Source organism: Huiozyma naganishii, chromosome 3, assembly GCF_000348985.1.
Source record: "Huiozyma naganishii CBS 8797 chromosome 3, complete genome".
In the NCBI taxonomy this organism is placed as follows: domain Eukaryota; kingdom Fungi; phylum Ascomycota; class Saccharomycetes; order Saccharomycetales; family Saccharomycetaceae; genus Huiozyma; species Huiozyma naganishii.
In genome coordinates this window covers 1,040,352-1,051,999 of record NC_035924.1, presented here as the reverse complement: position 1 = coordinate 1,051,999, position 11,648 = coordinate 1,040,352, and the positions used below count along the sequence as shown (strand labels likewise).

General features: G+C 51.6%; 7 protein-coding genes across 7 annotated transcripts; 4 read left to right on the top strand and 3 right to left on the bottom strand.

Moving 5' to 3' along the window:
- Window positions 1-3: 3 nt before the first annotated feature.
- On the bottom strand, window positions 4-576 carry SKP1 (SCF ubiquitin ligase subunit SKP1; the record flags this gene model as incomplete). Its single annotated transcript, XM_022607270.1, has 1 exon — window positions 4-576. The coding sequence occupies one exon, from the start codon at window positions 574-576 to the stop codon at window positions 4-6; it is 573 nt and encodes a 190-aa protein (XP_022463883.1).
- Window positions 577-704: 128 nt separating this feature from the next.
- Window positions 705-2,066, bottom strand: PEX3 (Pex3p; the record flags this gene model as incomplete). Its single annotated transcript, XM_022607269.1, has 1 exon — window positions 705-2,066. The coding sequence occupies one exon, from the start codon at window positions 2,064-2,066 to the stop codon at window positions 705-707; it is 1,362 nt and encodes a 453-aa protein (XP_022463882.1).
- A 145-nt stretch (window positions 2,067-2,211) lies between these two features.
- On the top strand, window positions 2,212-3,540 carry UBX5 (DNA protein crosslink repair co-factor UBX5; the record flags this gene model as incomplete). Its single annotated transcript, XM_022607268.1, has 1 exon — window positions 2,212-3,540. The coding sequence occupies one exon, from the start codon at window positions 2,212-2,214 to the stop codon at window positions 3,538-3,540; it is 1,329 nt and encodes a 442-aa protein (XP_022463881.1).
- Window positions 3,541-3,623: 83 nt separating this feature from the next.
- Window positions 3,624-4,838, top strand: GPI8 (GPI-anchor transamidase; the record flags this gene model as incomplete). Its single annotated transcript, XM_022607267.1, has 1 exon — window positions 3,624-4,838. The coding sequence occupies one exon, from the start codon at window positions 3,624-3,626 to the stop codon at window positions 4,836-4,838; it is 1,215 nt and encodes a 404-aa protein (XP_022463880.1).
- Window positions 4,839-4,971: 133 nt separating this feature from the next.
- Window positions 4,972-7,074, top strand: IRC3 (double-stranded DNA-dependent ATPase; the record flags this gene model as incomplete). Its single annotated transcript, XM_022607266.1, has 1 exon — window positions 4,972-7,074. The coding sequence occupies one exon, from the start codon at window positions 4,972-4,974 to the stop codon at window positions 7,072-7,074; it is 2,103 nt and encodes a 700-aa protein (XP_022463879.1).
- A 395-nt stretch (window positions 7,075-7,469) lies between these two features.
- On the top strand, window positions 7,470-9,275 carry KNAG0C05340 (STE domain-containing protein; the record flags this gene model as incomplete). Its single annotated transcript, XM_022607265.1, has 1 exon — window positions 7,470-9,275. One exon carries the CDS (start codon window positions 7,470-7,472, stop codon window positions 9,273-9,275), a length of 1,806 nt encoding a protein of 601 aa, XP_022463878.1.
- A 122-nt stretch (window positions 9,276-9,397) lies between these two features.
- Window positions 9,398-11,563, bottom strand: RQC1 (Rqc1p; the record flags this gene model as incomplete). Its single annotated transcript, XM_022607264.1, has 1 exon — window positions 9,398-11,563. One exon carries the CDS (start codon window positions 11,561-11,563, stop codon window positions 9,398-9,400), a length of 2,166 nt encoding a protein of 721 aa, XP_022463877.1.
- Between the last annotated feature and the right edge of the window lie 85 nt (window positions 11,564-11,648).

Sequence of the window (11,648 nt, the reverse complement as noted above, 5' to 3'; positions counted from 1 at the left end):
AGGTCAGCGGTCCTCAGCCCACTCGTTCTCCCGTCTGATCGCTGCCTCCTCCTCTGGGGTGAAGTCGTTGACGATGTTGAAAGTGCGGCGGATCTCCTCCGGGGAGCGGCCCCTGATCATCTCCGCGACGACTTTGCAACCGGCGTCGAGCAACGGCTTGATGTTGAGGTAGTTTGCAGCAAGGATGATCTCGTAGAGCATCTCTTGGTCGACTTTGAGGAACTCACGGTCCCACGCGTCGACGGGCGCGGACTTCCGCGAGTCGTCGTCCTCCTCGTCCGGGAACGTCGAGTCCCTGTGGTGTTCCGCCCACTCGATCACTTTCTGCAAGACAGACGACCGCACGTTCGGCACGGGCATCACGATAGCCCCTCCGTCCTCAGCGTCTTCATCCTCGTCATCGTCTTCGTCGTCCTCGTCGCTGTCACCGTGCGCCATCGCACCGTCGTGCATGTCGTTCAGGTAGTTCTTCAGAAGCAGCGACCGCTCAGCGATCCGGCGGTCCACCGTGAACTTCTCCCCCTCGCCGCTGACCAGCACGACGGGCCTCTCCGCAGTGTCTCTCGTGTTGCTCATTGCTGTGGTGTCTTCTTGACGGCTGTGTGTCCTTGAAGTCGTTGGAAGGTGTCTGTCGTTGAAGTTGTTTCGAAATGAACACTTCGTTCAAAGAAGACGATGAACAGGTGGTGTTGGTGTTGGTGGTGTTACCGCTGGTGGTGTTGGTCTGTGCCCGTGAAGACAGCTGCGCCGAGTTGTTCCAATTGTGGGAGGCTGTCCAGCCGCGCGAGCAATTGGTCCGCGGACGCTGCGGGACTGGGACCAGGGTTCGGCCCAGGAACCACCGCTGTGTCGAGCAGCCCACGACACACTTCCTTGCCCACTACGGCAAACACGGCCATCTGTGCACTGGTGGTGGTGCCCGCGTTGACAGTGTCTCCACCAGTCTCCGGTCTCTTGTTCTTCTTGGCAATTCCCTGCGCAATACACTCCAGGATGTACTGGTACGACTCCTGCACAAGCTGCTCGAACACAATCGCCGCGTCACCGTCTTGCCCAGTCGCTTGGTTCACTATACCACGGGTCTCCGCGACGAGCTGCTCGAATAGTGTGTCCCCATCTTGCTCTAACTTCCCGAGAGTTGTCTCCTCGAGAGTCTGCGCCAACACGAACGACTGCATCGTGTCATCTGGCAGCAACAGTGACCCAAGTATCGGTCCTTGAAATGGGACTGCCCCCCTTTCAAGCAACAGCCCGTTGCAGTGTTGGAACACACGAGACAACCGCTGTGCGTACTCATCCAAAGCGAGTGTCCCACGGACGGGCACGTCACCAAACTCGCGGGCGACTGCGGTCTCCACGGCAGAGTGCAGGGACGACCATCCTCGGTTGATCGTCCACCAGGACAGCGACAGGAACGCCCTCTCGTTCGCGTAGCGGTGCTCATCACCTGCAGAGTCTGCACTCATTGTGGAGGCAGGCTCACTGCCACGGCGCCAATTGCATACCCACGAAGCCACTGTAGAAGACCACGACCCACTGTCTTCCCCTCGCGTAACCTCAGCGAGCAACTCAAAGTACTGTCTCCTGCTGAGCAAGTTCAACTGCACCTTCGTGAGCAAAGTCAGCGCGGAGACCGTATACGCGACCATAACGAGCTTCATCACCGCGGCAAGCTTCAATTCTTCCCACAGCTCGTTCTTCAACACATCACCGCCGCCGCCGCCGCCGCCGCCCACGGCCCTGGCCCTCTTCAACTGTGCAAACAGCGCCTCGACGTCCAGCGGCAGGGGACCCTCCGCATCGCCGGCACCGCCGCAGGGACCCCACGCTACACAATCCTCCAACACGGGGACCAGAGCCCTCACCGCGGCAACAACTTCCCTCTGCGTCGCCTCAAACCTGTCCCTGACCTTCACCCTCATCACAGCAGCAGCCTCCCTCTCTCGGACCCGCCGCTCCAACCACCGCCGCCACACGACCGTACCGACTGAAACAGCGCCTACAAAGAGCACACCGCCCGTCCACAACCAGGAACGTCCACCGCGCCGACTGTCACGGGATGCCATTGCCCTCCTAAGACCCCCCAAGCAGAGTCTAACCGCTGCTTGGTCTTGGTCTTCAACTTCAACTTTTGATTCGAATTCGTTTTAACGTCGAAACGAAGTTACTACTGCTGCTGCTACTGCTAGAGGAGAGCATACAGGCTGGCCAATGGACGAGTTCAAGGCAGTGACGGCGTGCTACGATGATGCTGTAGTGGAGCGGTACCTGGAGTTGTCCGGGGGTGACGCTGAGCGTGCGATTGGGCTGTATTTTGAGACGCAGGGACAGTTGGGTGGCGTGGGGGAACCATCGGAGGAACATCTGGAGACCCCCGTTGAAGAAGAGGTGAGGCCGCCGATGGAGGGTACGAGGGGTCCCCTCGTAGATATGAGTGGGCCCTTTGGACACGTGGAGCGGGTTACCGGCCCCCTGCATGACACGTCGCGGCCCACTGGGGTTTTCAACCAGGCGGCCCAGGAGGACGCTGAGTCGATGGAGGACCGGGACGGCGACTCTAGTGAGTACGAGTACGTCGAGGAGACCGTTGTCGATATGGGCGATGACGGCCCGGTAAGAGAGTACACTAAGATGGTGCGGCGGCCGCGTCAGTTCACGAAGGAGCAGCGGCTCGCGCGGCTGTTCCGCCCGCCCTTCAGTATCATCACCACATGCGGGCTCGAGGAGGCCCGGTCAATTGCACAACGAGAGGGCAAGTGGGTCATGCTGAACGTCCAGGATAACGCTATATTCCAGTGTCAAGTGGTCAACAGGGACCTGTGGTCCTCACCACGGCTGAAGGCACTCATCAGGGACAAGTTTGTGTTCCTACAGTACCTCGTACGGTCGCCGCAGGCGGAACCGTACTTGAACTTCTACGGGGTGGGGGACCTCGAGCACGACCTACCGCACGTGGCGATCCTGGACCCGGTCACGGGCGAGCGTGTTAAGAAGTGGGATAACATTACGCCGGACCCTGACAGACTCGTCCAGGAACTGGAACAGTTCCTCGAACAGTTCTCTCTCGACCCGGCAGCGGTCAACCCGACAGTAGACCACCCGGTACCGAAACTGGACCCGGCAACGCTCACAGAGGAGCAACAGATGGAACTAGCAATAAGAGAGTCCCTGGGGCCCGCAGCTACTAGCCCCAGTCCCGTCACGGAGGAACCCGCAGTGACCAGCATCTCACCAGAAGCTCACGAGGAACCGGCGCCGGGACCGAACACAACAAGAATACAGATCCGCACGGGGGACGGCCGCCGCATCGTGCACCGGTTCAATACAGACAGGGATACGGTGCGTACTGTGTACGCTCTGGTTAAGCACGAGTGGGAGGACTGTCGCAGCGTGCCCTTCACGCTGCGCGGTCCGCAACGCAACAACCTCGAGACACTGCTGGACTGCACCATCGGCGAGGCACACCTCGCCAACAGCCTCCCTCCAACTCGAACTGGAGTCCCAGTGACCAACTACGTACCAACTACGTACTCTCTATAGATAACTTATTACAAATCACCAACTCCTACTTGATACTCTCTGTACACTTCTCTAGAGAGCGAGAGGAGACCCCCACGGCTACAATGAGGTGTTCTATGCGGTCTATTGCTGTTGCTGTTGTGGCCCTGTGGTGTGCGGTGCTCTATCCCGCGGTTTCTGCTGAACACACCAACAACTGGGCGGTGCTTGTGTCGACTTCACGGTTCTGGTTCAACTACAGACACATGGCGAACGTGCTGAGCATGTACCGGACCGTGAAGCGGCTCGGGATCCCGGACTCACAAATCATTCTGATGCTGAGCGACGACGTCGCTTGCAACTCGCGGAACCTGTTCCCCGGGTCCGTATTCAACAACAAGGACCATGCCATCGACCTGTACGGTGAATCCGTGGAGGTCGACTACCGCGGGTACGAGGTCACCGTCGAGAACTTCATCCGGTTGCTCACGGACCGGTGGTCAGAAGACCAGCCGAAGTCGAAGCGGTTACTCACGGACGAGAACTCGAACATATTCATCTACATGACGGGCCATGGGGGCGACGACTTCCTCAAGTTTCAGGACGCTGATGAGATTGCGTCAGAGGACATCGCGGACGCGTTCGCGCAGATGCACGAGAAGAAACGGTACAACGAGATCTTCTTCATGGTGGACACTTGCCAGGCAAACACCATGTTCTCCAAATTCTACTCACCAAACGTACTTGCGGTCGGGTCCTCGGAACTCGACGAGAGTTCGTACTCGCACCACTCGGACGTCGAGATCGGCGTCGCGGTCATCGACAGGTTCACTTACTACACGCTCGAATTCATGGAGTCCATCCAGAAGAACTCGACACTCACACTCCAAGACCTCTTCGACTCCTACACTTTCGAGAAGGTCCATTCGCACACGGGGGTCCGCACAGACCTCTACGAGAGGGTCCCTCGCGACGTTCTCATCACAGACTTCTTCGGGAACGTCCAGAACGTCGTACCAGACACTACGCAGGACCAAGCGGACCAACAACTGGACACACACAACAGTATCCTGGAACTCGCCCTGGACAAGTACGGCACTGAGATTCCACACCAGGACAACACTACAACTCACCACAACGACCAAAAGATCAAGCTGACCCATTCGCTGAACGGCGCACTGGCAGAGGCACCAAGGGCAACAGCCACGGGGAAACTTCCCGGTCTTGCAACATCCATCGGAGTCTCGCTCCTACTGTTGCTCCTCCTGGCCACGCTCACGATCCCTTGCCAAAGAGTGCAGCAGTCCGTCGCCCAATGCAACCAACTGTTCAACTACTAAGCCCCATCGATCGATATGTATCTGACTACGTACTGGTATATCCACTAAGTGATCATCTATACTGAAACATTCGAACAGAACACCTTCACAACTGCAAATCTTGTAACTGCCAGAACCAGAGCCGTCCACATTGATGTTGCTAGGAATACGAGGGCTGTGCCGTTGGATGGTACCCTCCACTGCTCGGGTTCTACAGCGCCCGATGAGCAGTCTGCCCTCGTTGCGGGACTACCAGGAGAAGGCCATCGCAAACTGTCTCGAGGCGATACAGCAGGGCACGCTACGGATTGGCGTCTCGCTGGCCACGGGCGGCGGGAAGACGGTCATCTTCGCAAACCTGATAGACAGGTACTTCCAGGAGTTGGCAGAGAGGGGCCACCGCGACAGCAGCCCCAAATGTCTGCTCCTGGTACATCGGAGGGAACTCGCCTTCCAAGCTATAGCAACGATCAAGCGGTGTGTCCCACGACTGCGACTGCAGTTGGAGATGGGTAAGTACCATGCAAACTACGACGACGCAGATGTTATCATTGCGTCCGTACAGTCGCTCGTGCGGCGGCTGGACTCGTGCGACCCGAAGCAAGTGGACCTCATTGTCGTTGACGAGGCGCACCATATCGTAGCGGACTCGTACGCGAAGGTCCTAGCACACTTCCAAGCGGACACCCCGCAGACTGAAATCCCCGTCGTTGGGTTCAGCGCTACATTCGAGCGCGCGGACCGCAAGGCCATCTCCAGAGCACTCGACGAGATCATATACCACCGCGGGATTGTTGAGATGATAGAGGATAGGTGGCTCTGTGAGGGGAAGTTCACGACCGTTGCGATCGACGCGGACTTGACACAGGTCAAGACTACAGCCGCGGGGCGGGGTACTTCGAACGTCGAAATGCTGTCCCGCGTCATCAACGTCGACAGCATCAACGAGGTCATCGTCAAGACGTACCTGCACAAGAGAGACACCGCAAGGGTCAAGTCGACTCTCTTGTTTGCTATAGATAAGGCTCATGTCCAAGCGCTCTACGAAAAGTTTAAGTCCTACGGGGTCCAGGCAGAGTACGTCACCTCTGACTTGAAATCGGACGTCCGGGACCGCACCATCCAGCGGTTCAGGGACAGGCAATCCGAGGTGCTTATCAATTGTGGGATCTTGACCGAGGGGACCGATATCCCGAACATTGACTGCATACTGCTGTGCCGCCCGACGAGGTCGCGGCCGCTACTCGTCCAAATGATAGGTAGAGGGCTCCGGTTACATCACAAGAAGAGTCACTGCCACATCGTCGATTTTGTCGGCGCGAAGTCTGTAGGCGTAGTCTCGTTCCCCTCTTTGGTCGGTGTGCCGGACTATAGGGGCACCCTAGACGAAGCCACCATGGACGACTTGGCAAAGATCAAGGAAGCGTGGGATGAGAAAGAGAGGCGTATGAGGGAACAGGCGCAGATGGAAGAGTCACGGTTAAGCGAGGAAAGGGCGCAGAGAGAGGCCATGCTGCGAGAGTCACAAGAGAAGAAAATACAGTACATGCAGGAACTTGTCAACTCTGTAGACTTGACCATGGTATCGTACGATTCCTTCGAAAAGTTCTGCGATGACCAGATTGCTCTGGACTCCCTCTCTGGTGACCCAGCTTCTTCATCGACGCGAAAGATGGAACACAACCTTTTAACGCAGTCCAACTACCTGTGGCTTAAATTTTCGGACGATGGATGGGCATTCAGCCTCATGGGCTACAACCACCTCCGGATATACCGAGAAAAGGACCCTGCAGACAAGACAAAAGTCGTGTACAAGCTGAAGCTGTACCGCGAAATCCCAAGACACTTCAGATCCTCCTTCGATGGTAAGTTCAACACAACGGAGGTTATGAAGAGTGAGCGCGACCTGTTCAAAATTGTTGGGAAGGCCCACAGTGTCATCGAGGAACTGTCCAGACAAAAGACGGCAACTTCCAAATTTGGACCCCCCAACGTCACAAAGTTCGCACCTTGGAGGAGGAGACCCGCTACAGAGAGACAAAAGGCGTACATCGGCCGACTACTGCACAAGTTATACTCTACGAGCAAAAAACCGTTCGGCACTTTGACTTCGAGAGACATCGACCGCTACATCTCCACCCTCACGAGGGGGGCAGCCTCCAATCTTGGGTTTCTCACTTCAATCGCACCAGTGTACCCAATACGCAACCTGCTCAAAGTGCTGGAGTTTAAATCCAAGCACAACCAGCAACCATAGCCCACACACAGAGACCATTCCGACGTTTTGAACTGAAACGGGAAGAACAGCAGAAAAATATTATCCAGGTGCGGCTGTAGCGCATGCTCGATATCAAATCTTTGAGGTTCATCGTTTCATCCCAAAACGGGCATGTTTCACGCAGCTAATATAAACACAAAACAACTCCCAAACAATTGGTAGAGGAACTTGGTTACAAAATTTTGAAACCGTTCCTTGTGGTTCAAGTACCATCTCTGACTGGACACATTCTTTCATTTTTTTCATTCTTACTGTACTTATTTATGAAGAGAAGACTCTTCAATTGCTTTACTATTGTGACAGAGCGGTAGCGATCGGGTGGGTGAGCGTGTTAAGTGCACAATTGTTTGATTTAATATTGGGCTAGTGGCGTCATGGATTCCATGAACAACAGAATGGAAACAATCTTGAAGGAGGACTATAACGACAGCCATGAATCTCTACAGAGAAGCACACCAGAGGAGGTGGAGGAGTCACTTAGGCTCATCGATGACCTGAAGTATTTTTTGTCCTCGGCGCCAGCGAACTGGCAAGAGAACCAGATTATAAGACGATATTACCTGAACAATGAACAGGGTTTCGTGTCGTGCGTCTTTTGGAATAACGTCTACTATGTGACAGGGACAGATATTGTCAAATGCTGCGTTTACAGGATGCAAAAGTTCGGGAGAGCCATCATTCAGAAGAAGAAATTCGAAGAAGGTATATTTTCAGACCTTCGAAACCTGAAATGCGGGATTGATGCTACGCTGGAGCAACCTAAGTCTGACTTCCTCGCATTTTTGTTTAGAAACTCTTGTCTCAAGACGCAAAAGAAGCAAAAAGTCTTCTTCTGGTTTAGCGTTCCTTACGATAAGCTGTTCAGAGACGCGCTAGAAAGGGACCTGAAGAGAGAGACGTTAGACCAGCAATCCACTACCAGAGCACTTTCGGAACCAGCGCTGTCTTTCCAGTACAATATCAAACTGGGGACGTCTCTGTCCGAACAGTTGCAGAAGCATATCAAGCAAATGAGATTGCCGGACGAACTCGACGCTATGGATGATGAACCTGAATTGAAGGAAGAACCGTCTATTTTAGACTGCATGAAAATCAATGTCGATGACGACGTAACGGAGTCAAGCGTTCCTTTGACACCTGCATTCAACTCCTCAGCACCCACGTCAATACAGATACTGGAGACAGAGGATGTACCAATACTGCACGACAAGACGGTTCTAGATATTCCCCCAACGGCATCGTTGAATCTCGATCCTTATCAATCTATGGTGACACCAGTGAAGCTAGGCCAATCTCTCAGTTCTGATAGAGTGGGTTTACCTGAGCTCGACAAGGAAGTGGATGATGACGCTTTCCCTTTGGACTACTTTCCCATTGACATAGAATATCCGGATTTAATGAATAGCCAGATGAGTAATCCGAACACCAACGGTGTTGGGCTGATAAGCACAGCAGAGATTAATGAAAGTTATCAAAACCCGTTCTTGCACATTCCGAAAACGAAAAAATCTAAAGCGTATCCAACGTCTGCCACGTCATTAGTAATGCCTTACATGGACAGTAATATAAATCAATCGCTTCCTGATAGCGAAGAACTATCAAACTTATCGGGACTTAATATGTTGCCACAACAAAGGATACCATACGGATATCAGCAGCAGCTTTCATATAACCCTTGCATCAATATTATGCCGTCCAGACACCCTGGTGATATAATGGCGCAAACAATAGAACCTCGAGCTGCAAATGCATCCACTGGTACTCCAATCTTCCCCGGGTGTGATGCCATCTACACTCCACAAGAAATCAGCGATTGGAAAGCTTTCTTGCAGCAACAACCATCCCATATGCAAATCATCCAAACGCCACACTCTTCAAACGTCATCAATCCATATGGGTCCGCTTACCATTCTGCAGATCCAGCTATGTGGGGTCATTCGCTCTATATGGGCAATGGTTCTACAACTCCACTACACATGGAGAAAACAGCACAGTTCATAAGAAGGAAACAATTCCGTAACATGGTACCTTCTTCAACGTTTACAAGAAAGGGAAAGGTTATGAAGACGCCACATATAAAGAAATACGATCCGTCAAAGGAGAAGAGATCGAAATATCAAAAAAAGTTTAGGGACAACACTAAACAAAGCACGACGGTCGATCATGATGTTAAGAATTAACAGGTCCGTGTGAATGACACTGCTATTTGTGTAGACACTGTAACTACTATAAGGGACAATATATCTTTAATGTAACCATATATGCGTATATATTTGAAGACATGCACTTGACATTTCGTCAATTAGTGTTGTTCCTCGTGCGGAGTTTCGTGTTGCTGAATGTACTGGTTCAAGGAGAGCTGTCTAATTTGGTTCAGGATATCTTCATCTTGTATCATAGCAGCCTGTGACTCCAGCAGGTCTTTGTCATTGATGAATGTCTTGACGTTTTCCAGAACATCAAGGGACTCCTTCGTAGTAGCTGTTGGCGTTAATACATCAAACTCAAACACCTCATAGTCCGACCAGATGTTTGTAGGAATCGAGCCCATTACTGAGGACTCTTCTGACAAAATGACAAATCTTAGTAAGTTGATTGGAATGTCCTCGATGAAGAAGGGGTTATCGAGTTCATCAAAACCATCATCGCAGTTTGCCTTGTTCTCAGTTCCCAGATTGATCTCGCCCCTCTTGTACGCTTCAAGAAGCTTGGTTAATTCAGACCGCAAAAAAGTGATATCCTCAGTTTTGCTCCACAATTGCGAGAATCTTGTCATATAGGACTTTAGGATGATAACCTGGCTTCTATCCTCAGTATCGTAATCGGTCTTTATTTTGGACACCAATGAGGGCTCGCCAGCAAGTTTTTCCAAGTATATCTCACATAGTGATAAGAAGTGATGGTTAAAACATTTTTGTAGCTCCAACTTAGCTTTGTCGAAATCCTCGATTCTCAAATAACTTAACACGGTACCCAATGAAAACCCTAAAGTGTACCATTCCTTGTACCAATTCATCAATGCAGATGTGGACATGCTGATCATGGTTTGATAATCATTGCTGAGCAACAAGTAATGATCTATGAAGTACCTGCACCCTAGTGGATCCTCCAATGGACTCAATGACCATAAGACTTTGCACCATTCGCTAGCTGTTGCCATTGCACCTCTCTGGCTAAGCGTTAAGATGTAGCGGAAGATGGTCAGGTAGAATTGTCTGTTGTAAAAATAGATGTAGGGAAGCTGGCAGGATAAAGAATCAAATGACAAAGTCGCTTTCAAAGCACGGTCAAATACAAATAAGGCTCTTTGCAAGAGTCCGTTGGTGTTCGACCTATCCCCCTGTCTCACAGTAATCAATGCAACTTGTAGAAGACCTGGAACAAAGTAAGGGAACTGGGAAGCAACTAAATTTACTAATGCTTCATGGTCTGGGTTCGCAATAACGTTGAGGTAGAATTCCGTCATTGCCTTCTTGTTCAAATCCGTATTCAGGGGTTCGAATTTGTAGAAAGTGACGTATTTCTGCCAGCGCTTCACGTCCTCCATGATGACGTCCTTCCAGTCTGTGGGACGTTGCCACAATTGCCAGTCTAAAACGTCTTCCTGAGAGAGCATCTTCATGGAAAGTTCCCCTCTTGGAGTTGGCAACCAGTCGTTTCTAACTTTGGTGAACTGTAAACGGTGGACACTACCACCAGGGCCATTTGGTACGCTGCGATGATCTTTCCCTCCCCAGTTCCTAACAATTCTTTTCATTCTTTGAATTTGTTTTAGGTACTGTGGTGAGATTGCTGTGGACGACATAGAGTCGATGTCTTCTAATGATTCTGCAGAGATGTCATCAAACAGCAATTTGAACTCAGTGTGCGGATCCAATTTCTTAAAGTCGGTGTTGAACAGGTTCTTGTATTTGTGCAGGCTCTTTATTGGGAATTTGGTAAATGCGTTGTCGTACTTCCATTTTCGGGTGATTATATCTGAAGCGTCCGCCTCCCTTGTGTTGTCCTCATTTTCTGATTCTGAGGCAGTAAAATATTCGTCGCTCCCATCAAACGTCCTACTCCTCGACTGCGCAATGTCCTTCTTCTGGAACTTCAAGATGAGTCTCTCAAAATCAGAATCGTCGTCGTCATTCTCGTTCTCGTCGTTTTCTTGTACGTGGTTGCCTTTTACAGCTTGGTTCTTCTTCTTCTGCTTTCTTTTCTTGTTGGCCTTCTTTGCGGACTTTGTCTGAACTGTGACTTTCACCGGTTCTGCAAAATTAGATTCCTCTTCCGATCCAACGCCATCATCATTATCGTCTTCGCCTTCTTCATCATTCATTAGTGCGAAGAAGTTTTGCTTCTTGGGATTTTGTATCGTTGGTTGGTGGTCCTCAGAATCGCCATTGGGAGGCGCAGATTTTGCCAGAATGGAAGCTAGCAAATCGTCGTCATTCTGCAACTTTCTCAATGCCCTGGAACTCATGTTTCGTTGCTCTCTGTGCCGTGCTGTCACGCTGGGGCGTTGGTACCTAAAAATTTCTGCTGTTCATTTTCCTTTTACACCAAAA